Genomic DNA, 25,542 nt, shown 5'->3' with positions numbered 1-25,542 from the left:
GAAAATGGCCGTCGGACTATAGCAAAATGGATTCTGGCCATGCTGCTCCCCGATCACACCAAACAAGTCCGCCGAGCACTGTATGCAATGAGAGACAGTGAACACAGGCAGAATAAATGGCAGCAAACAGTGCTACAGCGATCAGCAGACACAGACCCCCAGGGTAGAGATCTATAGACATCCAGGGCACAGCTACCCAGCACAGCGCCCACCCCAGGGAGCCCGTCTATGGCACACACACTGCTCAGCAGCCCAGGCAACATCCCCCACAGGGAGGGAGGGAGGGAAGAAAGGGACAGGGAGAGAAGAGAGGGAGGTGAGGGACCCCCAAATCGACCTCCCAGGGAATGCCCAGCTGCTCAGCCCCACCGAGGCAGGGAGAGCTGTACTTACTAGTCCCGATGAGCTGGAGAACATTCCATCACATACCCACTCCAATCTGTACGGGGGGGGAGCTGCTGGCCCGGCACACTGTGACGCAGACATCAGTAGCCCGGTCATATGTGTGCCCGGGGCATTACGCTCACCGGCTGCCCCTGGAGCCTGGGGGGGGGGGGGCATGTCGTGGCCGACCCATCGCGGAGCTCTGGTCTGCAAACGTTTGCTGGCCAGGCTGGGGAGACTACAAGGATAAGGGTATCAAGCCTGTCACCCAGCCGGCTGTTGGAGCAGATCACAGGATCTTAATCTTGTGCAAAAGGCAAACTTCTGCAGAAAAAAAAAAAATCCATGGACCGAGGACCCGCAGGGTTCCTTGTCCCAATGAGCTGGTGAACATTCCATCACAGACCCACTCCAATCTGTATATATATATATATATATATATATATATATATATATATATATATATATATATATATATATACACACATATACACACATCTATTGTGTGATTTCTATTGCTGCAACAAAGTCCTGTGGGAGATTCTTTCCTGTTATATAGTAATACCATAGGAAAAGCTGCTTAGTGGTCAGACAGTGCGCACACTATTTTAAATCCTTAGAAAATGTTAAAATAGCTTACCATACCAAGTCGAACTTGTCCACGATGCTCAAAAACTCTGTAAAAATGAATTGGATCCATATGGATTAAATTATACATTGCATGGGCAGAGTAGGTAGCGGTTACTGTCACCTGTGAACTCTTATAATCACCCACTCAATTAGAGTAGGCCCTCGTTTATTGTAATTACAGTTTGTAGTTCAAAATATCTAGGTATTATTTATATTGGTGTGCTAACAGAAGTAAGGATTTTTACATCCTGACAGATCCCCCGAATTACTGTGCGAGCCATTATTGCTTTAGGTTTTTTTTGTTTTCTTTTCTTTATTTGTTGCAGTTTACAGATTATGTTTTTTTCTGTATGGCAAAAAAAAAAAAAAAAAAAAAAAAAAAAACCTGGATAACATTTATAAATCACTATATGCCATTCTGTGCAAGCACTGTATCAGGCCATGTTCTACAGTATCTGACAAAAGTGAGTACACCCCTCACATTTTTGTAAATATTTTATCTTTTCATGTGACAACACTGAAGAAATTACACTTTACTACAATGTAAAGCAGTGAGTGTACAGCTTGTATAACTTCTAAAATTTTCTGTCCCCTCAAAATAACTTTAACACACAGTCATTAATGTTTAAACCGTTTTCTTCAGTGTTGTCACATGAAAAGATAGAATAAAATATTTACAATGTGAGGGGTGTACTCACTTTTGTGAGATACTCTACATGTGCCTACCATAATGTTAAAAAGGGTATCCTGTACTAGTGTAACGGAGTTTTCACCTACTGTATAAACATGCAAAATTTCTTTAATAATTCTTAAACCATACAGTGAATTTAAACGTATATTGCCAAATACAAACTTTACTTTACCCCCACTTGTTTTGCTAGGTTCCTGGCAACATAGACCTTACCTCTAGAAGGCAGGAAGGAAAAAATAAACACACAACGCATCTGAAAAGTATTTGAAATCCTTGTTGCTCTCCTCTCTATCCATCATCATAATCCATGTAGTCTGTTCCCGTCTTCTGCCGAAAACTCCATCCACGTCACTTTCGGTGAATCTGCAGTACCAATAATTGGAGATTTGGACGAGTTGGCTGTTTTGACAGAACAGCGGGCAGCATATACACTATGGTACACCATATAATGAGTGGACATTGTTAGTCCACCTGACACTAACAACAAAGCCGCCTCCAAGGTGGCAACATCTTTTTTCCTCCTTACCCGGTTTTCTGTCAAAACAGCCAACTCGCTGTGTACCGTACGGTTTGCGCTGCCGCTGTTCTGTGAAAATAGGCAACTCGTCCAAATCTCCAATTATTGCTGCTGGAGAGTCACCAGAAGTGATGTGGTTGGAGCTTTTGGCGTGTTGGAGTTTTTGGCAGAACACTGTCCGATTCGATTGATTCTGATGTTTTATCAATTCCATCACTTGATGTGAACTAACTCTTTAATAATTTGTATAGTCTAGAACCTATGTGATAATGTTTGTGAACTATCCTTCGTATATAAAAAATATGAATTAAAAATGCATTAGAAAAGAAGAAGAAAATAATGCATGGTAATGAAAATCTTTTTTTTTTCCTTTTTGTTTTTTGTTTTGTAATACATTTTATAATCACCTTTAACCACTTCAATACCAAGCACTACCCCCCCCCCCTTTCCTGACAATTGCGCAGTCATACAGCACTGTACACAAACTACATTTTTATAGTTTTCTTCCCACAAATAGAGCCTTCTTTTGGTGGTATTTGATCACCGCTGTGGTTTTTATTTTTTGCTAAATAAACTAAAAAATACCAACATTTTTGAAAAAAAGTTTTTCGAAGTTTCTGTCATAAAACTTTGTTTTCTCCTTCACCGACAGGGCGCTGATGAGGCGACACTGATATGCAGCACTGATGGGCACACTGATGATGAGGTACTGACAGGTGTTACTGCTGGGCACCGATTGGCACGGTGGTGGGCTCTGAGAGACTTTGAGGGGGCACTGCTGGCAGCTGTTGGGCACTGATTTGCACATCTGCTGGGGGCTGTGCTGATAATCAATGTGCTGATTATCAGCACAGACACCCCCTCTTACAGGGAGAGACGCTAATCGGCTCTCCCTGCCAGTGCGAACCAAGGAATGCTGTTTACTGGCACTTCCTGGTTCATGGGATGATCAGCTGTGATTGGTCACAGCTAATCACGTAGTAAGAAGCCTCTGACAGAGGCTCCTTACTATGATCAGAGATGGAGAGTGTCAGACTAACACGCCGCACTCACGACCCCCACGCTGCATGCGCCGGCATGTTATGCTGCTGGACGTCATATGATGCTCAGTCAGGATAACAGAACCACTTCCCGGCTGTCAATCTGCTATAGGCTGGGCTGAAAGTGGTTAAGTAACTGTACTAAAAATGCATAAAACAAATTTAACATTTATTCATTTTCCTTTATTATCCTGATGCATTGCATTACTTAGAAGAACAAAAAAATACCTTTTTCTTTTATCTTTAAATAAAATTTCATCTATTGTGGCTTTCAGGGATCCTGACTCGTCTTCCTTGAGAACCTCCCTGAAGAAGAAAAGCAATTTATTTTAAACACATGGGTAGTGTGGCCTGGAATCACGGATATATCACACAATGAAGGCACAGTTCTTACCATGTTCTTTCATAGCCACCTTCCCACCGCTTAGTTCTTTCTGGTTCTTCATCCACCTTTAAATGTTCTGCCATTTTTTGCTTTATCCTGAAAAACAAAGGGAGGGAGATATTAAAGCGCAGTTCCCCCCATTTAAAAGTCAGCAGCTACAAAAAGCTTAGATGATGACTTTAATAAACAGACACTCACCTGTCCCACGGCCCAGCGATGCAGGCGCACAAAGCCCAGCTCCTCTCCCTGGTACTGTAACTGTGGGCGGATGGGCTGTGGCTTCACAGCCGGGTGTGCACTGTGCGAGCATTGTGAATGGCTGGGCAATCTTCTGGGACCTGTGACATGTCCCAGAAGATTGGAGGGAGGAAGATGAAGCTGGGTGCCTGTTAAAACTGGGTATCTGCTCCCCCCCCCCTAAAAAATGACATGCTAAATGTGGCATGTCAGGGGGTCACCAGTACTTAAAGCGGAAGCTCCATTTTTTGGTGGAACTCCGCTTTAAACAATAGAACAACAGGTATGGATTATGAGATATATACAGTACAATTCTATTTGTTCTTTTTAAATCAGGTAAATAGGAAATATCACTTAATAACAATAACACCAATATCAGCCACAGAATGTTGCAGCTTTCTAAATCCACAAAACCAGCTACTGCTGGTAGACCTGAAAAGGAGGAAAAATTAAAGTATAACTAAAAGGAAAAACTTTTTTTTTTTTTTAGTTTTAGATGGATAGAGTGGAGAGAGCACTCCTGTCGGTTATTACTGCTGTCCGTTTATCTCTTTTAATGAGATTTACCCTATCTGTTCTGTTAATGATTAAAATATAAAATAAAAGAAAAACCCACATTTTGGGTTGCCCCCGGAAAAGAAATAGAGGGGAACTCTTCGCTTCCTGTTTGGCTAAGGGACAGGACTTGAAGGGAAATCTCCACAATGGCACAATGATGGCGGAAATTAATCTGACATGGGTTATGAATGAAGAGAGAAACTTTTTTTCCCCGCTGATCACCCAGTGGAGAAAAACCTGATACTTCTGTTTATAGGAATGCTAAAGACTCTTTCCTCTACTCTACACAATGGAGAACTAGCTACCTGATCAATCAACAGGCACTGCCACTCGGGGCTGAGGCAAGGGTCCTTGGCCCTGTGTATCTTTCAACTCAGAGCTGGATCAAACATCAAAAAGCATTTAGACGTGACAGCAATCAGGGCCAATTTGGACATATCAGGAGTGTCCTACACGGGGACTCAATATAAGACTAAGCTTTTTGCTGATAATGGCCCTCTTGGTCCTGACCAACCCACTTATCTCTATCCCCAATCTGCAGCTCACACTTGATCGCTTCTTGGCCTTTTTGGGTCTTTGGATCAACCTTTCTAAGACGACGGCACTGAATGTAACTCTTTCCACCAATGTTGTGGAACAGCTTCAAGAGGACTTACCATACCGCTTGGCACTCCACTTGATCGACTATCTAAGGATCAAACTGATCCTACTCTTCTTTGTTCTCTGCCATTACCCTCTGTTGTGCACTTTAACCTCCCTTATGCATTTCTGGCAATATCCTTCTCTCTCCTGGATTTCTGCTGTCAAAAGGACAATCTTACCCAAGACCCTATACCAGTGATGGCGAACCTTGGCACCCCAGATGTTTTGGAACTACATTTCCCATGATACTTAACCACTCTGCAGAGTGCATGAGCATCATGGGAAATGTAGTTCCAAAACATCTGGGGTGCCGAGGTTCGCCATCACTGCCCTATACTATTTATGCATGCTACCAGTGCCCCCCTTTTTTCTTTGCCTCCTAAAGAATCTGATTCTCCAATTTATCTGGGCCCAGAAACACCCAAGAGTTTCTAGATCCACTCTATATGTTTATAGACTACAAGGGGTTTTGGGGGTTCCTAATGTTTCTAGATAATATGTGGCGGCGCAGATCTCCCCGCTGGCTATGCTTCAGAACGGCCTTGGATGTCCCTTTTGGGTGTTGCTTGAACTGCCTAACTGTGACTCATATTCAATATAGGCCTTGCTTTGGCTTCCCCATAAGTCACTTTCCCCATCCTTGAGCCCCATAATGTTGCATAGTCTAAGGGTATGGGATTCGGTCCGCTATTCAGGCAATTTGATGTCTTCCTTTCTGCCCATCACGCCCTAACCCCCTCTTTCCCCCAAGTTTGACAGAACCCCCAGGCATTCCCTGGTGGCTCTACCGGGGCTTCATGTGGGTCCAAGATTTTCTTTCCTCCCACTCCTTTCTGTCTCAGGAAAGCCATTAGTAAGACACACGAGGACCCAGCCAGGGAGACTTTTCACTTTAACAAAAATATTGGATTGCTGGCCTGTGCCACGCATCTCTGAATGAATGCCCATCATCAGCATCTCTCTCCTACACATCTTAATGGGAGCGGGACCTCCAGTCTCCAATAGATTTAGAGGACTGGAGTAAGGCTTGGAAAACAGTTGCAAAATATTCTTTTAATACAAATAAATACACTCAAGGCCATGTATAAGGTTCTTTTTAGGTGGTACTGGGTCCCTGCCTGGGTTGCCCATGCTCGGGTAGTAGTGACAGATGCTTTTGTAACTGAGGGCAAAGAGGAGATATCCTGCATACCTGGTTTGTCCTGCCTGAGACTGGTGGGATTCTGGTCCAGGGTTTTCGGCCTGCTCCAGACCCTCTTCCACATTACGGTCCACAGGGACGCAAAGTTGGCCCTATTGCATTGCCCAAATCCTGGCCTATATACATCCCAGCAGAAGCTGGCTACTTATCTTTTTATTTCTGCTAATTGGCCCATAGCCCAGGCCTGGAAGACCCGTCGCATTGCCTTTCAAGGGGTGAAGGCACGTATGACTGCCTTGATGCTTCATGAGCAGATGTCTAGCATCGTGAATGACTCACACGCTAAATTCCTCAAGGATTTCCTATGAGTTTCCCTCACTCCAACGGGCTTGTTCAGGCCTTCTCCGACTGGTTCCGGCGGCATATCGAAGTCTGAGTTATTTTTCCTTCCTTTTTCTCCTTCCTTCTCTAAACTGTCTTTTCTTACTCCCTTCTACCTTCTTTCAGTTTTTTTTTTCTTCTTGTTCTTACAGACTCCATCCTTTAGGGTTGGTCTCAGGAATGGGACCACCCCTGAGAGGACTGTGAGTAGGTTGTAGTGTATGGCCTTCAATTCACCTTAATTATGCTTCAATATCATCCCAATCCCAAGAAGGTTTAACTATTATTGTTATGTTTGTATTCCTTTTGGATTTTTCAGTAAAACATGATTATTCCTTAGCCCCTGCGAGGGTGACCCATATGCTTGCTTTTGATTTTACATTGTGGCTTAAAGTGGTTGCAAACCCTTTACAACCACTTTTCACTACAGGTAAACCTATATTAAGGCTTACCTGTTGCTACCGTGGATATCTCCTAAACCTGCACGTTTTAGGAAATATCCCCTGTATCAGCATGTGCTGATGTCATCGGCACACGCGCACTGAAGCAACGGCTAGTTCGCGCCATTGTTTCAGCTGACGTGCAGTTACCGGTGGCTCCAGCCAATCACAGCGCCGGAGCCCGAGATACCCATAAATAACTCCAGGATACATGTCGCCAGGCAGAACAATGTGCTGGGACCGCTGCGGGGGATTCAATCTAAGGAGAGTATTTCATAATGAGCTAGTATGCTATGCATACTAGCTCATTAAGCCTTTGTCTTGCAGGGGTTTTATTTGTGGGTTTACAACCACTTTAATATCAATAAATACCTTGAAACATAAAAAGCATGTAGGCAGTTGGACTCCAGTGAACAGGCCTTAAAAGAGAACACGAAGGCAGTGATTTGCTCTATACCAGTGGCATGCTAGGTGAGCCGATGTGCAGAGTTGTAGCGGGTGCCAGGCAATGAAACAAAAATGCTTCACCGCCCAGCAATATATAAAGGCACCATCGATTGAGGTGATTTCCAACCCGATAATACCTGTAAAGTATTGGCTGTCTTTCATTACTCCGATTGAATATCTAGATGGTCTTCAATTACCACCCCCCCAACACAAATGTTGGAGGGCATTCTACTACTCCCATTCATTAATGCGGGGGGGGGGGGGATTTTACAGCTTTTACTGAAACCAATGCTGTGGCACGATTCCTCCCACTAAACACTTAAGCCTGGTACACACTATCATATTTTTTTTTTTTTTTTGTTCAACCCTCCCCCCCCCCCCCCCCAAGCTGAACAAAAAATAAATAAACTGACAAGCTGGGAAGGACCCACTGTACTAACTATCCAATGTTAGTACTGCAGTCTCCTCACTGAGCTATTCTGTTGTGACAGGGGGACTGCCTCTCGCCAGAACCCCACGGTCAGTGTTCACAGCCATTGTCTGCCTGTTTCCAGCATGCCCATTCAACAGAAGCTGGCCTTTAAGCCAACTTCTGTAGGACAGGCTGGTGTACACATGGGATGAAGGTCAGCCAGCTTCTGTTGCACTGGCCAATATTTGCCTCGTGTACCGAGCTTAGAGGATAAGGTGATCTTTGAGAGCATGTTATATGTTCCACTCACTTTTAGGATGGAACATGTTGTCAATACTGCAGCCGCTGCCCAGTCTCCCCTCTCCCTGTAGCAGGTCACCATACTAGCTGTCACTTTTTGAAATCAGCGCAGCCGTGGCAATTATTCACACAGCTATATGTGTGAATAAACTACAAGCCCTGACATCCTTTGTGGCTGTTGGCTTGTAGTTCTCAAATAACTACCATGGCACTGTGGAGCTCCGTGGTAATTAACTGATTCTTCCCGTCAGTGTATCTGCTTGCCCATACGGGATGTACAGGCACACAGATACACTGACAGACCTGCATGGCACCAGCAATCTGCCGATCGCTGGTGCAATGCTTTACAGACTCCAAAAAAAAATAATAATAAATGCCTATTTTTTTTTATCTGCAAAATTATTATTATTGTTTTTTTTGTTTTGTTTTTTAAAGTGAACTTATCCTTTAATGCAGAATCATTTATTATTCCCACTGACTGGGCAACACAGGGACCTGTTATACTCCCAACGACCACAATGCAAGGTCACGTTTTACACCCACTGATACAGTGGCTTTTATTCCCCAATTGACAAATTAGGTATTTAATCGACCCCACTGACCACCAACACATGGGCATCGAAAAGAGGAGGACCCTGGGGGCTTTATGCAAAACCACTGCATAGGGTAGGTAGGTAGGGCATGTTTGATATTTTTATAGGAAAAAAAAAAAGAGACTTTACAAATCACTTTAAAACATGTTCACAAGTCAGATTCACTTTTTTTAAATCTATTTTCATTGACATAAAAACATGCTCCAGCACTTCCTGTTCCTGTCACCACTGTCTCCCATTTGTGTCACCGTGCCCCTGCAGAGAGTCTACCTGTGGCCATGCTGCCACACATTACGCAGGAATGGTTGTCAGTAAGCCGATCCTGAGTAGGGATGAGCTCAGGAGCGTTCTGACAAAAGTTCAAATCCGCCTGAGCCATGCCGCCAGGAAGCTGTCAAAGCCAACAGCCAATCATAAGTGGCGAAGGCATTCCCTGCTCCACATATGTAAGAGTTGTGTATACATGGGGCTGCAGGGCAGAGAACGCCTCCGCCAGCTATGATTGGCTTTTGGCTTTGACAGCTTCAAGGCACAAGTGGAACCAAAGTGTCTTAAAGAGGCCGGAGAAGATCAGCAGCACAGGGGTGCAAACAAGACTGAGAAATGTGGAAATTGTATTTTAGGAAAAACAAACTGAGCAAACAAAACGTGGGGTTTTAGACTGTATTCACAGCATGGCATTTAGTAAATGCATGTCAAGCTTGCAGCGTCATTCAATGACACCCCAAACACAGCAGGCGGACTTGCATTGTTTCATGCAACAAGAGAGGCGCGAAGCACAAAAAGGTGCGTGAGCGATTTTGTGGCACGTAAGTGAGCGCACTGAACAGGCTGTCCTATGTGTGTAGCACAGCAATGTGCACAACCTGGCGCTTGTGTATCATAGTGTGAGAATAGGACCTCAACCTACTGGAATAAACCCTGACTTATAGCACCTTCATAGGAGGAGCTCCCCCTGTCCTCTATGCACAGTCTGCCATTCATCTCAGGAAACAGCTGACAGATCACACCATACACATACCTGACCCAACTCACAGCCAGGGGACTATTACTACTATCACTGTCACACCAGACACAACACTGCCCACCTTCTCTGCTATCACCGGGACCTCTTTTCACTCGTGTGCAGCAAAGAACAACTTCCCCCCGGAAACATTCACCCTGTACAAACGTTCCGCTCTCCTCTCTATCTCCGGAGTACAATGTGTGCTCAGCATGTCGGGAGGAGCTCTGCTTTAACATACCTCCCAACTTTCTGAGATAGGAATAAGGGACACCTATTAGCAAAAGTATGCAGGAATAGTACACGTCCCCTGACACACCTCCCTTAAAGGCGAACTGTACAAAAAAAAAAAAGATTGATTAAACCCACAAGTGCTTTTTACCCCTATTATTCCTTTATACTGGCCCTTAGAATTTACAAATGCAGCAATTTATAAATTGGATAAAAGGTTTAGCACTGGGAAACTTTTTGAAAGATAGTGTATTTTATATACAACTATATTGATCAGACCAAAATGAGGGACAAATGAGGAGGAAAGAGGGACAGCGCATAGTTGCCAACAGTGCCGTTTTTCCCGGGACAATCCAGAATTTGGGACCCTCGTCCCGATCAGAGGCTGTCCCGATTCGGGATTTTGCCCAGGGAAATCAGTTATGTTTGCTTTTCCAATTTTTGGAGCAGCAGGCTTCAACAAAATGGCCGCCGCTACATCATTCCCCCTTGTGCTCAGTGGAGAGAGGAAGGGGGCTCGATCTGTGCAGCCAATGAATCGGCTTCTCCTCTCACAATACTGAAGCCAGGGTTAGCTGCACGGAACGGCCCCTCCCTTCTCCACTGAACACACGGCGCCGGTGTTCTGACAAAAAGTGTCCGCCTATCGAATAGTGTCCGGCCCGTACTGTGCAGGCGCAGCGCTTGCGCAGTACGGAGGACAAGGAGACTCTGAAAGTCTCAGAAGAACGGCACCTGCGGACTGAGTCCAGGTTGAAGCCCCACCATCCATGTCCACTTGGATGGTGGGGCTTGAACCTGGACTCACTGCGCAAGCGCCGTTTATCTTCGGAGATGTTCAGCTTCTCCTTGTCCCCCATACTGCGCAAGCGCAGTACAGGGCGGGCACTATGTGATGGGGGACACCCGATGCAAGGAGGGACTCTGCTGGGGGCACCTGATGCAAGGAGGGACACTGCTGGGGGCACCTGATGCAAGGAGGGACTCTGCTGGGGGCACCTGATGCAAGGAGGGACTCTGCTGGGGGCACCTGATGCAAGGAGATTCGGCATTATGGTGAGTTGAATGATTTCATTTTCTATTACAATGTAATAATAGATGTAGCGGGTGACATTTTGGCTAAAGTGTCACACAGGTGTAAATTTAGTTTTTGCCTCAGAACAGTAGGGGTTCTGAGGGTTAATTATGTAGGTTGACTTTAACATCAGTTTGGCTGGGCTATGTTAGAAGTTCTGCTTGGTCATGTGTGTCGTGAGGTGCACATGACAGGCCAGAACCAGGCCTGTCATGTGCACCTCACATGTTCTTTTTCCAGGACCGGGGTAGCCCCGCGAGGGGTCCCGGTCAGGGGGTGACCAACATCCCCAACATGTTCCTGTTAGTTACCCCAAGTAGACCCGTCTGGTCTGGGGTAGGGATCCGTCCGTTCCCGAGTCTCGGAACCGGCTGGTCCGAGGCGCAGTAACTGAGGGAGGATTTAAGATGTCCGGGTCTGCTCTCAGCTTGGAGGGGCACCACAGCTCGTGGAAGTGACCAGGGGAGGACTCTTCGGAGGAGGGCCAACAAGCGGCATCCTGAGAAGTGCCTGGTTACTGAGTTGGGAAGGACATTGACGAATCAACGCTTTTTCCAGTACTATTAAGGAGACAGAGAACGTTTCAGGTACTGAGGAAAAGGGTTCCTGTTCACTCTTAGTTACAACTTGTACACGTTCATACGATTGTTCCAAGTTTTGAATCAAAGTGCTGACTGCCATGATCTCTGGCTAGAGATCTGTTCAGCCTTGACGTACCCAGCTGCGAGTGGCTACTCTCTGGGTGGAATTAGAGGCTTGGGACATTCACACCAAGTTCGTCTGTGAAGAGAGTAAGGATATGAGTAATGGTTTATGGCTGAGGACCTAGAGGGGACCACCTATATTACCTACACCATCTTATTGCTGGAATTAATATTTGCTGTTTACCTCACAGCAGTGAGGTAAGGTAGCCATTGCACCTAGTGTTTGGACACTGATTTTTTTGAGGATTCACGAGATCACCGGTGGAACTTTTCTCTGTTCACGGAGTCATCATATGCTTATGACACAGAGTGCATGTTGCAATACGGATTGATGTTTTTTGCTATAGACAGAGACACTATCACTACTATGGGATATTAATTATCTTTGCACTTTATTGGACATTGATCTTTTATTGCTTTGTTCATATTTGCTAACACACATTTTTTATTTTTATTTTTTATCATATATTTTGTGTTTCACATTATATGCACTATTTGGATTGTACCATAATTTTGAACTCCAATATATATATTGTAGTTTGGCTATATTTTTCTAGCACTGTATGCACTTTATTGATTACTGTCACTGGATGCACCTTAGTTTAAGAGGGTCCTATCGTCATATTGTATGCGACTGGATATTACCGAGTTGGCACTTATTCACTATTTGAAAGTGATAGTAGTTATTTTATCTGTGTATTATATACTGATATATATATATATATATATATATCAATTTATTTATTTGTATTAAGTGTGGAGCGCAACACCATTCAACATATACACAGCATATCTTTTTCGGGGAGGGTTTGAGCCCCTGCTGGTGTTTTTGCTGCAACCATACGTTTTTCTTGATTTGTTTAAATATTGTGGCACAAGGATAATTTATAATTACGAATTAGAGACTTTGTTATGCCGCGTACACACGGGCGGACTGTATGGCCTACTTAGTCTGTCGAAACACATTTCAGCAGACAGTCCGCTCGTGTGTGGGCTTCAGATGACTTTTTCAGCGTGCAGTCTGGCGTACTAAGTATTTCGGATTTTTCGAAATTCTGTCCGTCATACTTTGGTTTCAGCGGACAATCCGCTTGTCAGTAGGCTAGTTCGACGGACTAAGAATGGCGCATGCTCAGAAAGGATTTACACGGCGGAAGGGTGCATTGCTGTGTATTGGACTTCCTATTTCTAGTCCCGTCGTACGTGCTGTACACGTCATTGCGCAAGCTTTCGATGGACTGTTTGTGCATCCGTGTGTGGTCAAGTCCGTTCATTCGAAAGTATGACGGACTGTCCGTCGGATTGTATGACGGACTAAGTAGGCCATACAGTCCGCCCGTGTGTACGCGGCTTTAGACCTGCAGTTCAAGGTACCTAAGTTCTTCACCCGTGCCCTTTGTTCCCTAAGAGACTGTGCTATTGGATGTTATCACTGCAAAATAAAACCTTTCAAAAAGGACTTTATTTCTGTCAGCGTTCAATTTGTTGAGTGTCAACCCTGGGAACCCCTAGACGTGGAAGAACAAGCCAAGCGGAGGTAACCGGTAAGCCCAGTAAGTCAAGGCCGCCCTACAAAGGGTTATGGTCGCTACATAGAAACAATGCACTTCAATCATCCTAGCACCATAACAATCATCGTGCCGAGATGATTGAAGCGCCAACACCAGGTGTTTGGAGTATCTTTATCTGCTGATTGTTAAACTTTCTAGAATACACATATTTCTATTGTTGTGTAGGATCTGAGGCTGCTGTCCCTTCATTCTTCTCTCCCCCTTTCCCTCTTCATCCCTCATTCATCTCAGACTCTAACCACACCCCTTTGAGCCATGCCCATTCAAGCCACGCTCACTATTTCACGTCCATTTATCTTCGCAGCTTTTTATTTTTTTACTATGACACGTCTACAAACGCATGCCCCGCCCCCTATTTATAATACGCTCCTCCTACAACCAAAAAAGTGTCCCGGGACTTTGTTCCGAATGACAAACAAGATATTTGGGGGGCACAACCTAAAAAAATGCATAAAGATGGTGCTGCCATAAGACCATACAACAGAACAAAAATATTACAGCGCACACATGCAAAACTAACATTTACCTCCAGCAAGGCTTTTTAAAAACACCTAGACATTTTCAAAAAAACATTATCAAAAAATATGGAGATTTGGTCACACCATATTGCTATATGGTGCTTAAGCCCACTTACTGTGACAAAGTACCCCATGATTAGTGGGTTCTACACTATCCATAGATTGGGAGATCCTGCTTCTCTACTGATGACAGATGGCACTAATATGTGGCACTGATGACACGTGGCACTAATGACAGATGACACTAATACGTGGCACTGATGACACGTGACACTGATGACAGATGGCACTGATACGTGGCACTGATGACACGTGACACTGATAACAGATGGCACTGATGACAGATGGCACGTGACACTGATGTGGCACTGATGACAGATGGCACTAATATGTGGCACTGACAGATGGCACTTATACGTGGCACTGGGGACAGGTGGCACTGGGTCCCGCGGACTCGATGTCCACCGGTGGCCCACGATTGTAACACGGAGAGGCAGAACGTGGAGATGCCTATGTAAACATGGCATTTCCCTGTTTTGCCTAGCAACATGACAGGGAGCTGCTGCACTCTGTCATCGAGAGCAGTAATCTCTGTCATGTTCTAGTGAGCCCATCCTCCCTACAGTTAGAACACACTGAGGGAACACATTTAACCACTTGATCGCCCCCTAGTGTTTAACCCCTTCCCTGTCAGTGATATTTACTGGCAGGGAACAGGGAGCAATGATCGCTGCCATGCGAGTACTAGCCCATCCCCCCACAGTTAGAATCACTCCTAGGACACACTTAACCCCTTGATCGGCCCCTAACGTTTAACCCTTTCCCTGCCAGTGTCATTTACACAGTAATCAGTGCATTTTTATAGCACCGATTGCTGTATAAATGACAATGGTCCCAAAATAATGTCAAAAGTGTCCGATGTGTCCACCATAATGTTGCAGTCATGTTAAAAATCGCAGATTTCCGCCATTACTAATAAAAAAAAATAATAAAAATGCCATAAAACTATCCCCTATTTTGTAGACGCGGTAACTTTTGCACAAACCAAGCAATATACGCTTATTGTGATTTTTTTTAACCAAAAATATGTAGAAGAATACCTATATATATTTTTGGGGATATTTATTATAGCAAAAAATAATGCTTTTTTTTTTTTCAAAATTGTTGTTCTTTTTTTTTATAGCGCAAAAAATAAAAAACGCAGAGGTGATCAAATACCATCAAAGCTCTATTTGTGGGAAAAAAAGGACATCAATTTTGTTTGGGTGCAACGCCACACAAATGCGCAATTGTCAGTTAAAGCGACGCAGTGCCGTATTGCAAAAAATGCTCTGGTCAGGAAGGGGGTAAATCTTTTCAGAGCTGAAGTGGTTAAATATTAATATCTCTGCTTATAGAGCATTTATTTTTTTACCAAAACAACAAAAGCAAAAATAAGAAGGGAGAGGAATAGGGAAGGAGGGGGGGAATCATGTTATATACATGTTACCTAAGATTCATAAAAATCCAAATGACTATGGGTTGTCTCATAGTGTTCAATGCTGTATATACGAGATTTGTATGACATTTTATTGAAAATTATGGATTTGACTATATCTATGAACTCAATTCTGGTCACTTGGGATATCTCAAATTTATATACAATAATTCCATATGAACTAGGTATAGAAGCCTGTCGCAGCCTCCTAACTGCATCACGGTTATACAGTACCACACAAATTAATTTTTTTTATGCAATTATTGCAAATTGTATTAGAGGAGAATGTTTTCCTCTTCAAAGAGACATATCTACAGATTAGGGGTGCGACGATGGGTTCTAATGTCGCACTCCCATATGCAAATACTTTTTTTTTTAACAACGTTTTATTTAACGAAAATTGTAAATGTTGGTTCCAATTTTTGGACGATGTGTTTGAGATATGTGAGGGCGATTTGAATACTTTATCACTATTTCATATATATATTAATTACTTGATACCTGGTCTGGAATTGAATATGACTTTTAGTAAAGAAAAAAATTCAGTTTTTTGATACAGTGCCTTGCAAACGTATTCACCTCCTTGGCATTTTTCGTGTTTTGTTGCCTCACAACCTGGAATTAACATGGATTGTTTGAGGATTTGCATCATTTAACCACTTACCGACTGCCTCACGCCGATATATGTCGGCAGAAGGGCTCATACAGGTAAACTAACGTACCTGTATGTTGCCCTTTAAAAGGCAGCCTGCGGGCATGCGGCGAGCTCTGTGAGTCAATGTCCGTGGGGATACCCACGATTGTCTCACGGAGAGGAAGAACGGGGAGATGCTAATGTAAACAGTGTCACTGATCTCTGCTGCCTGTGATCGGAAGCAGAGATCAGTGACATGTCACACGTAGCCACGTCCCCCCACAGTTAGAATCACTCCCCAGGACATACTTAACCCCTACCCTGCCCCCTAGTGGTTAACCCCTTCACTGCCAGTGTCATTTACACAGGAATCAGTGCATTTGTATAGCACTGATTGCTGTATAAATGACAATGGTCCCAAAAATGTGTCAAAAATGTCCGATGTGTCCGCCATAATGTCGCAGTCATGATAAAAATCGCTGATCGCCGCCATTACTAGTAAAAAAAATTGATTAATAAAAATGCCATAAAACTATCCCCTATTTTGTAAATGCTATAACTTTTGCGCAAACCAATCAATAAATGCTTATTGCATTTTTTTTTATACCAAAAATATGTAGAGGAACATGTATGGGCTTAAACTGAGGGAAAAATATGTTTTATTATATATTTTTGGGGGATATTTATTAAAGCAAAATGTAAAAAATAATGTGTTTTTTTGAAAATTGTTGATCTTTTTTTGTTTATAGCGCAAAAAATAAAAACCGCAGGGGTGATCAAATACCACCAAAAGAAAGCTCTTTTTGTGAGAAAAAAAGGACGTCAATTTTGTTTGGGAGTAACGTCGCACGACCGCGCAATTGTCAGTTAAAGCGATGCAGTGCCAAATCGCAAAAAGTGCTCTGGTCTTTGACCAGCAAAATGGTCCGGGGCTTAAGTGGTTAATTTACAGAACATGCCCACAACTTTGAAGATTTTTTTTTTATTATTGTGAAGCAAACAACAAATAGGACAAAATAACAGAAAATGTCAATGTGCATAACTATTCACCCCCCTAAATTCAATACTTTGTAGAGCCACCTTTTGTGGCTATCACAGCCCATTCCTCCTTGCAAAACTGTTCCAGCTCCTTCAAGTTGGATGGTTTGCACTTGTGAACAGCGATGTTTAAAACTCCATACACACCATCAGATTTTCTGCTGATTTTTGTCTTCAGATTTAACAAAACCATGTAATGCAGGGGCCTGCCCGATTGCATACAAATTGAAACTCCTAAGGTTTGACCTCATATTATATGGTTTTGGTAAATCTGAAGGAAAAAATCTGCAGAAAATCTGATAGTGTGTATGGGGCTTTAGTCTGACCACAGATTTTCTATTGGATTGAGGTCTGGGCTTTGACTAGGCCATTCCAACACATTTACATGTTTTCCCTTAAACCACTCAAGTGTTGCTTTAGCAGTGCGTTTGGGGTCATTGTCCTGCTGGAAGGTGAACCTCCGTCCTAGCCTCAAATCACACACAGAGTGGTACAGGTTTCCCAGTCCTGACTGCTGAAAAACTTCCCCAGAGCATGATGCTGCCACCACCATGTTTCACTGTGTTGTTCTTTGGGCGATGTGATGTGTTGGGTTTGCGCCAGACATAGCGTTTTCTTTGATGGCCGAAAAGTTCAATTTTGGTCTCATCAGACCAGAGGACCTTCCTCCGTACATTTTGAGAGTCTCCCACATGCCTTTTCGCAAACTCAAAACGTGTCATTTTGTTTTTTGCTGAATGTAATGGCTTTCTTCTGGCCACTCTGCCATAATGCCCAACTCTTTGGAACGTACAGGTTATTGTCGTCTTATGTACAGATACACCAGTCTCTGCTGTGGAACTCTGCAGCTCCTCCAGGGTTACCTTAGGTCTCTGTGCTGCCTCTCTGATTAATGCCCTCCTTGCCCGGTCCGTGAGGTTTGGTGTGTGGCTATCTCTTGGCATGTTTGCTGTTGTGCCATGTTCTTCCCATTTGGTTATGATAGATTTGATGGTGCGTCTAGGGATCATCAAAGATTTGGATATTTTTTTTTATAACCTAACCCTGACTTGTACTTCTCAACAACATTGTCCCTTACTTGTTTGGAGAGTTCCTTGGTCTTCATGGCAGTGTTTGGTTAGTGGTGCCTCTTGCTTAGGTGTTGCAGCCTCTGGGGACTTTCAAAAAGTTGTGTATATGTAATGACAGATCATGTGACACTTAGATTGCACACAGGTGGACATCATTTCACTAATTATGTGACTTCTGAAAGTAATTGGTTGCACCAGAGCTTTTTATGGGCTTCATAACAAAGGAGGTGAATACATACGCACATGCCAATTATAATTTTTTTATTTCTGAAAAATAGTTTTATGTATATATTCTTCTAATTTTACTTCACCAACTTAGACTATTGTGTTCTGATCCATCACATATAATTTAGATTAAAAAAACATTGAACTAAAGGCTGTAATGTAACAAAATAGGTAAAAGGGGGGTGAAAACTTTTGCAAGGCACTGGTATTCAGGATAACAATTCACCACTAGGTGTCACTCTCTCCTTCACATATTCCAGGAACAATTTAACTCATCTTAAAGGGTAAGTTCACCTTTTAAAAAAATAAATAACAATAATAATAATAGCACATCTTTTTGCAGGTAAAAAAAAATGTGCATTTATTATTATGAAAAACTGGAAACTGGAAGTGACACGATGACGCTCCAAGCCCCGTCTTGCGCTTTTTGTCAGCGTGACTTCATCAGAAACAGCCTGATGATGTCACCCCATGCAGGGCAGGGCTTGGCGTGTCATTTCTGGTTTCCGGTTCTTCGGTCCGTGCAATGCAGGGCATCACGGACACATTGAAATTACATGCATTTTATTCCCTCATGAATGTAAGTGTGTTTTTGGCATATTTAACAAATTAACTGCTTGACAGACTTATGCTATGAGGTTTGCCTTTGTCCATCTGTTACCATGTGAGCATATCCACTGACCCATACAGCAGGGTTGCCAACCTCCCGCAGCATTTTATACTGACAAAACATGAACATTTTACTGACGGAGCACACTTTTTTTTTTTTTTTTTTAACCAATAAAAGTTTATTGAAGCATTTGACATCACAATATAGTACAATAAAAACTAAGGAACAGTCGTGGGATCAAACCCACAATGCACAACATATCATATCGTTCAGTCCTAGATACCGTTACAGAGTACTTTATATTTCGGTAACATCAAGCAGCATGGGGAGGGGACCCGAAAAAGGGGGACCCCCTCCCAACATAAATCAGGACCTCTGTAAATGCGGAATCTGATGAGGTAATCGACCATAAACCCCCGATAATCCAGGTATTAAGATACTTGCAAATGGTGGGGGTGAATTTTAAGTGTCTATAAAGAAAGGGGGGGAAAAAAAAGGGATTGGGGGTAAAAGGAAAAGTGGTGGGGAGGAAGGGAGGGAGTGGGAGAGAAAAAAGGGGGGGAGGGGAACCGGGACCCGAAAAATGCAGGGCGCACCCCGTATTGGGAGAGGTGCGGAACAGAAAAAGCGAGAACCTGTCAATAGCTTGACCTGGGTACACCAGCTGGCTTCAGAACGGCAGCAAAGATGTTACATTATAACCGGCACATAACCCCAATTCAATATGCAAATTAGTTGAGCTGAAATGTAGGGCCTAGCTTAAATCACATGAGACCATCTTACTACTAAACAGACATGTACATAGCTATTAGGGATTCAACCATTTTGAAGTTTCGCAAAAGCGTCTGAGTATTTGAAGGTAAACCAAGGTCTCCACAGTCTGTGAAATTTGTCAGTCCGTTCGGCAGCCATCGCCACCGTTTCTTCCATTTTGTACAGGGAGTCCACCTCTAACAGCCACTCCCTCAAAGAGGGAGGGCGCGTGGACTTCCAATGTCTGGGAATGATCGCCTTAGCGGCGTTCAGCAAGTGGCGCACCATTGATTTTTTGTATTTGCTTAACGAGTAGCTGGAGATGTGGAGTAAGCAGCATTCAGGTGTGAGGTCAATGCCCGTCTCTGTGATGGCGCGAATCTGCGAGCAGATCCCGTCCCAGAACCCTTTAAGGCTCGGGCAGTTCCACCAGATATGTAACATATCACCTCCATCACCTCCACATCTCCAGCAGGATTCTGACGTGCCTGGGAACCATTTATTAAGTCTAACTGGTGTAAGGTACCAGTTCGTCAAGACTTTATACGCTGTTTCTTGTGTGCTAGTGCTTATAGAGCATTTGTGTGCCAGTATGCATGCATTGTTCCATTGCTCGTCCGTAAAGGTCTTGGAGAAAAACCTCTCCCAGTCCAGTTTATGTTTGGTCGAGCGGTCAGTCCTGGAGGTCTGTAGCCAATTGTAGATCAGGGATGTCGCCCCTCTCACTGGTTCACCCGTGATGCACAATTGTTCGAACCACGTTTGTTCTCTCAAAACGTGCGATCTGTTGGTCGCGCAGTGAATATAGTCATGTAGCTGTCTGTACTGCCAGTAAGTGAAGTGTTTTGCCTGTAAGTCCTGCGCCAGGGCTTGAAAGGTCTTAAGTTTGTTCCTCTCCAAGCAGTGTGTCACAGTCGTGGGTGTCCCATCAGCCCTATGTGGGAAAGACACCGTAGAGTGCCCAGACGCAAATGAAGAATTGTGAACCAAGGGTGTCAAGGGACCCGGCGTGGATGCCAGTCCACACCGACGTGATGCTTCCCCAAAGACTTCTAGAGTTGGCCCTATCAGAGGGTGTGTTGTAAGCATGGCCGGTCTAGCCTCCTTCACTACCCACAGCAGGAACCTCAGTGGCGTATCTGACAGGCCAGCTTCCAATCTCACCCAGTCTTTAGTCGTGGCATGGCAGTTCCAGTCCAGTATGCGAACCAGGTGTGTCGCATAGTAGTAGAATCTGAAGTTTGGTAGATTGATACCCCCTTTTACCTTCGGCAAAGTCAAGGTAGAAAAATTAATTCGGGGTTTCTTGTTGGCCCATATGAAATTTCTCACTAATGCTTGCAGGTGAATGAAGAACCGTCTAGGCAACTTAATGGGAAGAGTGTGAAAAAGATATAGTACCCTCGGTAATATTGTCATCTTAATGGCAGCCGCCCTCCCGAACCAAGACAACGGGTGAGCGTTGCCTGCCTGTAGGTCCTCACGCAGGTCGTTCAGAAAGGGTTGGAAGTTTTGTGCGTAGAGACTGTCTGAGTTGGGCGTGAGCCAGATCCCCAGATATTTGAGTTTGTGGTCTACCCACTTAAAGGGACAATTAGACTTGGCAGTCCGCAGGCACGCAGGACCCAGGGATATGTTCAGCGCCTCCGATTTCTCGCAGTTAATTTTAAAGTTTGAAAGGTATCCAAAGATCTCAAATTCAGTTAATAAATTAGGGATCGAGATGTGGGGCTGGGACAATATGAAAAGAAGGTCATCCGCGTAGGCGGCTAGCTTGAAATGCGTGAGTCCCTGCCTGAGGCCACTAATTGATGGGTTCGCATTGATCATGCGGATGCATGGTTCGAGTACGAGGATAAACAATATTGGCGATAACGGGCATCCCTGGCGCGTACCGTTACGTATGCTTACAGGTTCGGAAAGAGACCCATTTATTTTCAAACGAGCCGTCGGGCGGTGGTACAGCGCCGAGAGCCAAGCCAACAGTCGCGTCTGAAAACCCACCCGCCTGCAAACCGCGAACATGAAGTCCCACGCCACTCTGTCGAAGGCCTTCTCCGCGTCCGTGGACAGGAGAAGGCCCTCGACAGCGCTCCCCCTCATACAATGCAAGAGATTCACCACTTTGATGACATTGTCCCGAGCCTCTCTCCCGGGCATAAAGCCTGCCTGCTCCGGACCAATCAGTTCGGGCAAGAATGTGTTCAGCCTGGTAGCTATAATTTTTGACAGGAGCTTTATGTCCAAGTTGAGCAGCGAAATTGGCCGGTAGCTTGAGCAGGCACTAGGGTCCTTCCCCGGCTTGGGGAGCACCGTAATGTGTGCCAGGTTAAAGGTCGGTGGAACCTCCCGGAGCTCGGGAAGAGAATTCAGGGCCTTCAATAAGGGTGTCACCAAAAGATGTGCGAAGGTCTTATAGTAAATGGCTGAAAAGCCGTCCGGGCCTGGGCTCTTCCCGGTTTTCAATGATTGGATAGCCTGCGTGAGCTCCGAGGCTGCAATAGGCCTGTCCAGTTCCCCGGCATCCTCTGCCGAGAGACCCGGCATGCCACTGCGTTGAAGGTACTGTTCTATGATCTCGCGTCTCGATCCCTCCACCCGAGCTGGTTTATGCGGGGGGGGGGAATGTTATACAGCTTCGAGTAAAACCCGTGAAATCCCGCCGCAATACTGTCCGTATCATGAACCAGTCGATTCTCGCGGTTCCTGATCTGGGTGATGGTATGTGAGGCCCGCACCCCCCTCAAAGCTCGTGCCAAAAATTTGCCACTTTTGTTGCCGTGTTCGTAGAAGAAGCCCCGACGGAAGAACACGATCCGCTTGGCCTGTAGGTCTAACTTCTCCTGGAGAGTCCTGCGTGCCAGCAAGAGGTCATCAGCCAGTAACACTGCCACTGATCTCTTGTGTTGTGCTTCCAAAACCCTCACTCTTGCAAAAGCATCCTTTAAGTCCTTTTCCGCTACCCTCTTCCTCTGTGCTGCCAGGCCCATCAGTCTGCCCCTAAGGACACATTTGTGTGCCTCCCAAACAGTCATATGGGAAACATCAGCAGTCGTATTTTCACTGAAATAGTGTTGTATGGTCTCCCTTATCTGTTCCAAGGTCGTGGGATCCGTCAACAATGCTGGGTTAAGTCGCCAGTTACTCGTCTGTCGGCGGGTCGGCTGTAGTGTTAAGGTCAGGGAGATCGGCGCGTGATCAGACACCGATCTCGTCCCAATGCGAGCGTCTAGTATAGTGGGTAGGTCCCTTTGTGTCAGAAATAAAAAGTCTATGCGAGTGTATTTGTTGTGTATAGCTGAAAAATAAGTGAAATCCCTACCCTGGGGGTACTTGACCCGCCATGAGTCCATCAGTGCCATAGAATGCAGCAGGGATCTTATCTTTTTAAGTTTGCGATATGAAATTGCAGACTTGCCGTCTGAAGTATCCAAAAGGGGGTCCAACGAGATGTTGAAATCCCCCCCCAGGATTATGCACCCCGCAGCAAACCCAGAAAGCTCATCAATCAACTTCTGACAAAAACTCACATGTGCTACATTTGGGAAGTAGACATTCGCCAGCGTGACAGGGAGCTCCCCCACCTTCCCCTTGAGGAAGAGGAACCGTCCCTCAGGATCTGCCATTTGCTGAGTGAGCTCGAAGCCAGAGTCCCGACCCAACAGGATCGAGACCCCTTTAGTTTTCGAGTCAGGGCTAGCTGCATGAAAAGCTTTAGGAAAGCATTGGTTCGTCAATTTAGGGATCTCACTAGCCCTGAAATGTGTTTCCTGTAAAAACACAAAGGACGGTTTCCCCTTCCCCAGGTGGCGCAACAGTTGCGACCGTTTTTGTGGAGTATTGAGACCACGCACGTTGTGCGAAATTACAGTAGGATTCCCACCCAGAGCAGAGTAAATCATCGTGTAGCAGGAAGGGAGTCGAGTGAAGGAGAGAGAAAATGAGAATCAGAAAAAAGAGGTGGATGAGGGGAGCAAGGAGAAAGCCACAGGAGGTAGGGGGAGCAGAGGGGGGGGGCAGGAAAGAGAGGAGGGAAGAGGAGGAAGGAAAGTGGGTAGAGTAAAAGGTGGGAGGGGGGGAGAAGTAGCGGAAAAGAGAAGGGGGAGCCCACTAACCGACACCAAGGAAGTGGGACAAGAGAACTGGTAATTAGCCTCTGGAGAGCAGTCCCCAGAGGTGATTTCTAAGAAGCGGGGCCGTGAAATGACCCACCGGACGACAACCCTAGTTAGCCAGGGAAGTCAATCACGGGGCCAAACCACGGTGCCCCTTGTGGGGGTAGTGGGAGTAACACCCAGAACCACGTCAACAGTCCAGATCCCAGATAATCCGGGATAAGTGGTCTGTTCCAAAGTATCTGCTGCTCTCCACGCCCCCCCAGCCCTATGTTTAACATACTAAAACTAACCAAAATGTAACATATAAATATCACCATAACCATAGTTCCCGGTAGCGGGAATAAACCAGTGTAACGCCAGCATGTGGCACCTGAAATAGTCAGTTCAGCTGACCGCTGCTGCGGGTCACGACGTCCATCAATAAAAGCATAACAATACGACATGTCTCCAAGCTCGGTATGCAGGAGTCAGGCAAGGGCAAGTCATGGGCCGCGTTTGTGCAGGTGACAAGTCCATCTCCAGTGTATGTTGGGAGAATGCGTTTTTAAGGCCTGACCACTCAGGGCTACTTTGCAAGGGTACATAGTGCAAAAAGAAAAATAAATCGGTTTAAGCCCTTCGTGCATCCGGACGGTGTGCCCCTGTACGATCAGCAACCGTTCTCCTATAGGTGAGTAAGCCGAAAAACAAAACGAACCAACCTTATGAACGAAGAGAAAAGATGCCAGCAACCAAGGAGGTAAGCAACGTCAGCGAACGTTAAAACGAAAACTTGTATCCGAAGAGGTGCTCGTCTGGTCTTAGCCGATCCTATACATACTAAAATTCGGGCGTAGCATCCATAGCCGAACGAACCTCATTCTGGATCCGGATTCATCTGCAAGGCTCTAGGCGCAGAGGAGCGTCGTGGGGTAGCGCTGGAGCCTGGAATAGGTTGTTTCAGGAACTTCCCCCTTTTGTGCGGAGGCTTCGAGGGGGTAGAATGGGGGGATCCCTGAGAGGCTTGAGAAGCAGGTGTGTAGTGAAAGTCCCTGTACCAGTCAGGAAGCTCAATCAAGGGCAATTGAATGTCCCGGCAAAAACCTGGTAGCTCATCAGGGGTGCGTAAGTACAATTGTCTGCCCGAGTAAGTCACATTCAAAGCAAAGGGAAACTTCCACTTATAGGGGATGTTCTGTCTCCGTAAGGCCTCCAGCAGGGGGCGCAACGCACGCCTATTGCTCAAAGTAATGGGAGAGAGATCCTGGAAAATGGAGATTTCAGTGTCATTAAATGTGATGTGGGCATTGCGCCTTGCTTTCGCCATAATGTCCTCTTTCAATTTAAAGTCCGAGAGGCAACAGATCACATCTCGTGGGGGGGCCGCCTCAGCAGGCCTGGCTCTCAGGGCTCTGTGAGCCCGCACAAAGTCAATTGGGGTGTCGGTTTGGCGTTCCAGTAGCTCATTAAACACATATTGTAGAGCAGAAGGAATGTTGCTGGCTTCAACCGACTCCGGGATGCCTCTCACCCTAATATTGTTCCTTCTCCCCCTATTGTCCAAATCCTCCAACTGTCTGTTCATTGCAATGAGATGGGCCGTGTGTGAGTCGGTGATTTTGTCCAGGCGTGCTATAGCTGTGTCTCGGTGAGTGCCAGCCCTCTCCACTCTCTCTAGCTTTTCAGAAATAGACAAAACGTCTGCCTTCAGCTCCGTGATGGCGGATGAAAAGGTGCC

At 45.1% G+C, this 25,542-nt stretch overlaps 1 protein-coding gene across 3 annotated transcripts in view; it reads right to left on the bottom strand.

The window, feature by feature from the left end:
- Positions 1–10,018, bottom strand: part of GTF2H2 (general transcription factor IIH subunit 2) — a 76,799-nt gene extending 66,781 nt beyond the window's left edge. Inside the window, exons 1-4 of one of the 3 annotated variants that reach the window (XM_077462477.1) lie at positions 9,887–10,018; positions 3,657–3,743; positions 3,491–3,568; positions 1,025–1,061 (exon numbers count right to left, since the gene is read on the bottom strand). In XM_077462477.1, coding sequence (XP_077318603.1) covers positions 1,025–1,061; positions 3,491–3,568; positions 3,657–3,730 — 189 coding nt within the window. In that variant the 5' untranslated portion in view covers positions 3,731–3,743; positions 9,887–10,018. Of the gene's footprint in view, positions 1–1,024; positions 1,062–3,490; positions 3,569–3,656; positions 3,744–3,845; positions 5,271–9,819 lie in introns of those variants that run through there. The other 2 variants (XM_077462478.1, XM_077462480.1) reach the window with 2 other exon arrangements.
- Between the last annotated feature and the right edge of the window lie 15,524 nt (positions 10,019–25,542).

This window comes from Lithobates pipiens, unplaced genomic scaffold (assembly GCF_037356315.1).
Source record: "Lithobates pipiens isolate NorthernLeopardFrog02 unplaced genomic scaffold, aLitPip1_a1.2 Scaffold_3, whole genome shotgun sequence".
NCBI lineage: Eukaryota > Metazoa > Chordata > Amphibia > Anura > Ranidae > Lithobates > Lithobates pipiens.
Note: the sequence above shows the minus strand (reverse complement) of the source record. Positions and strands in the feature narration are given on the sequence as shown.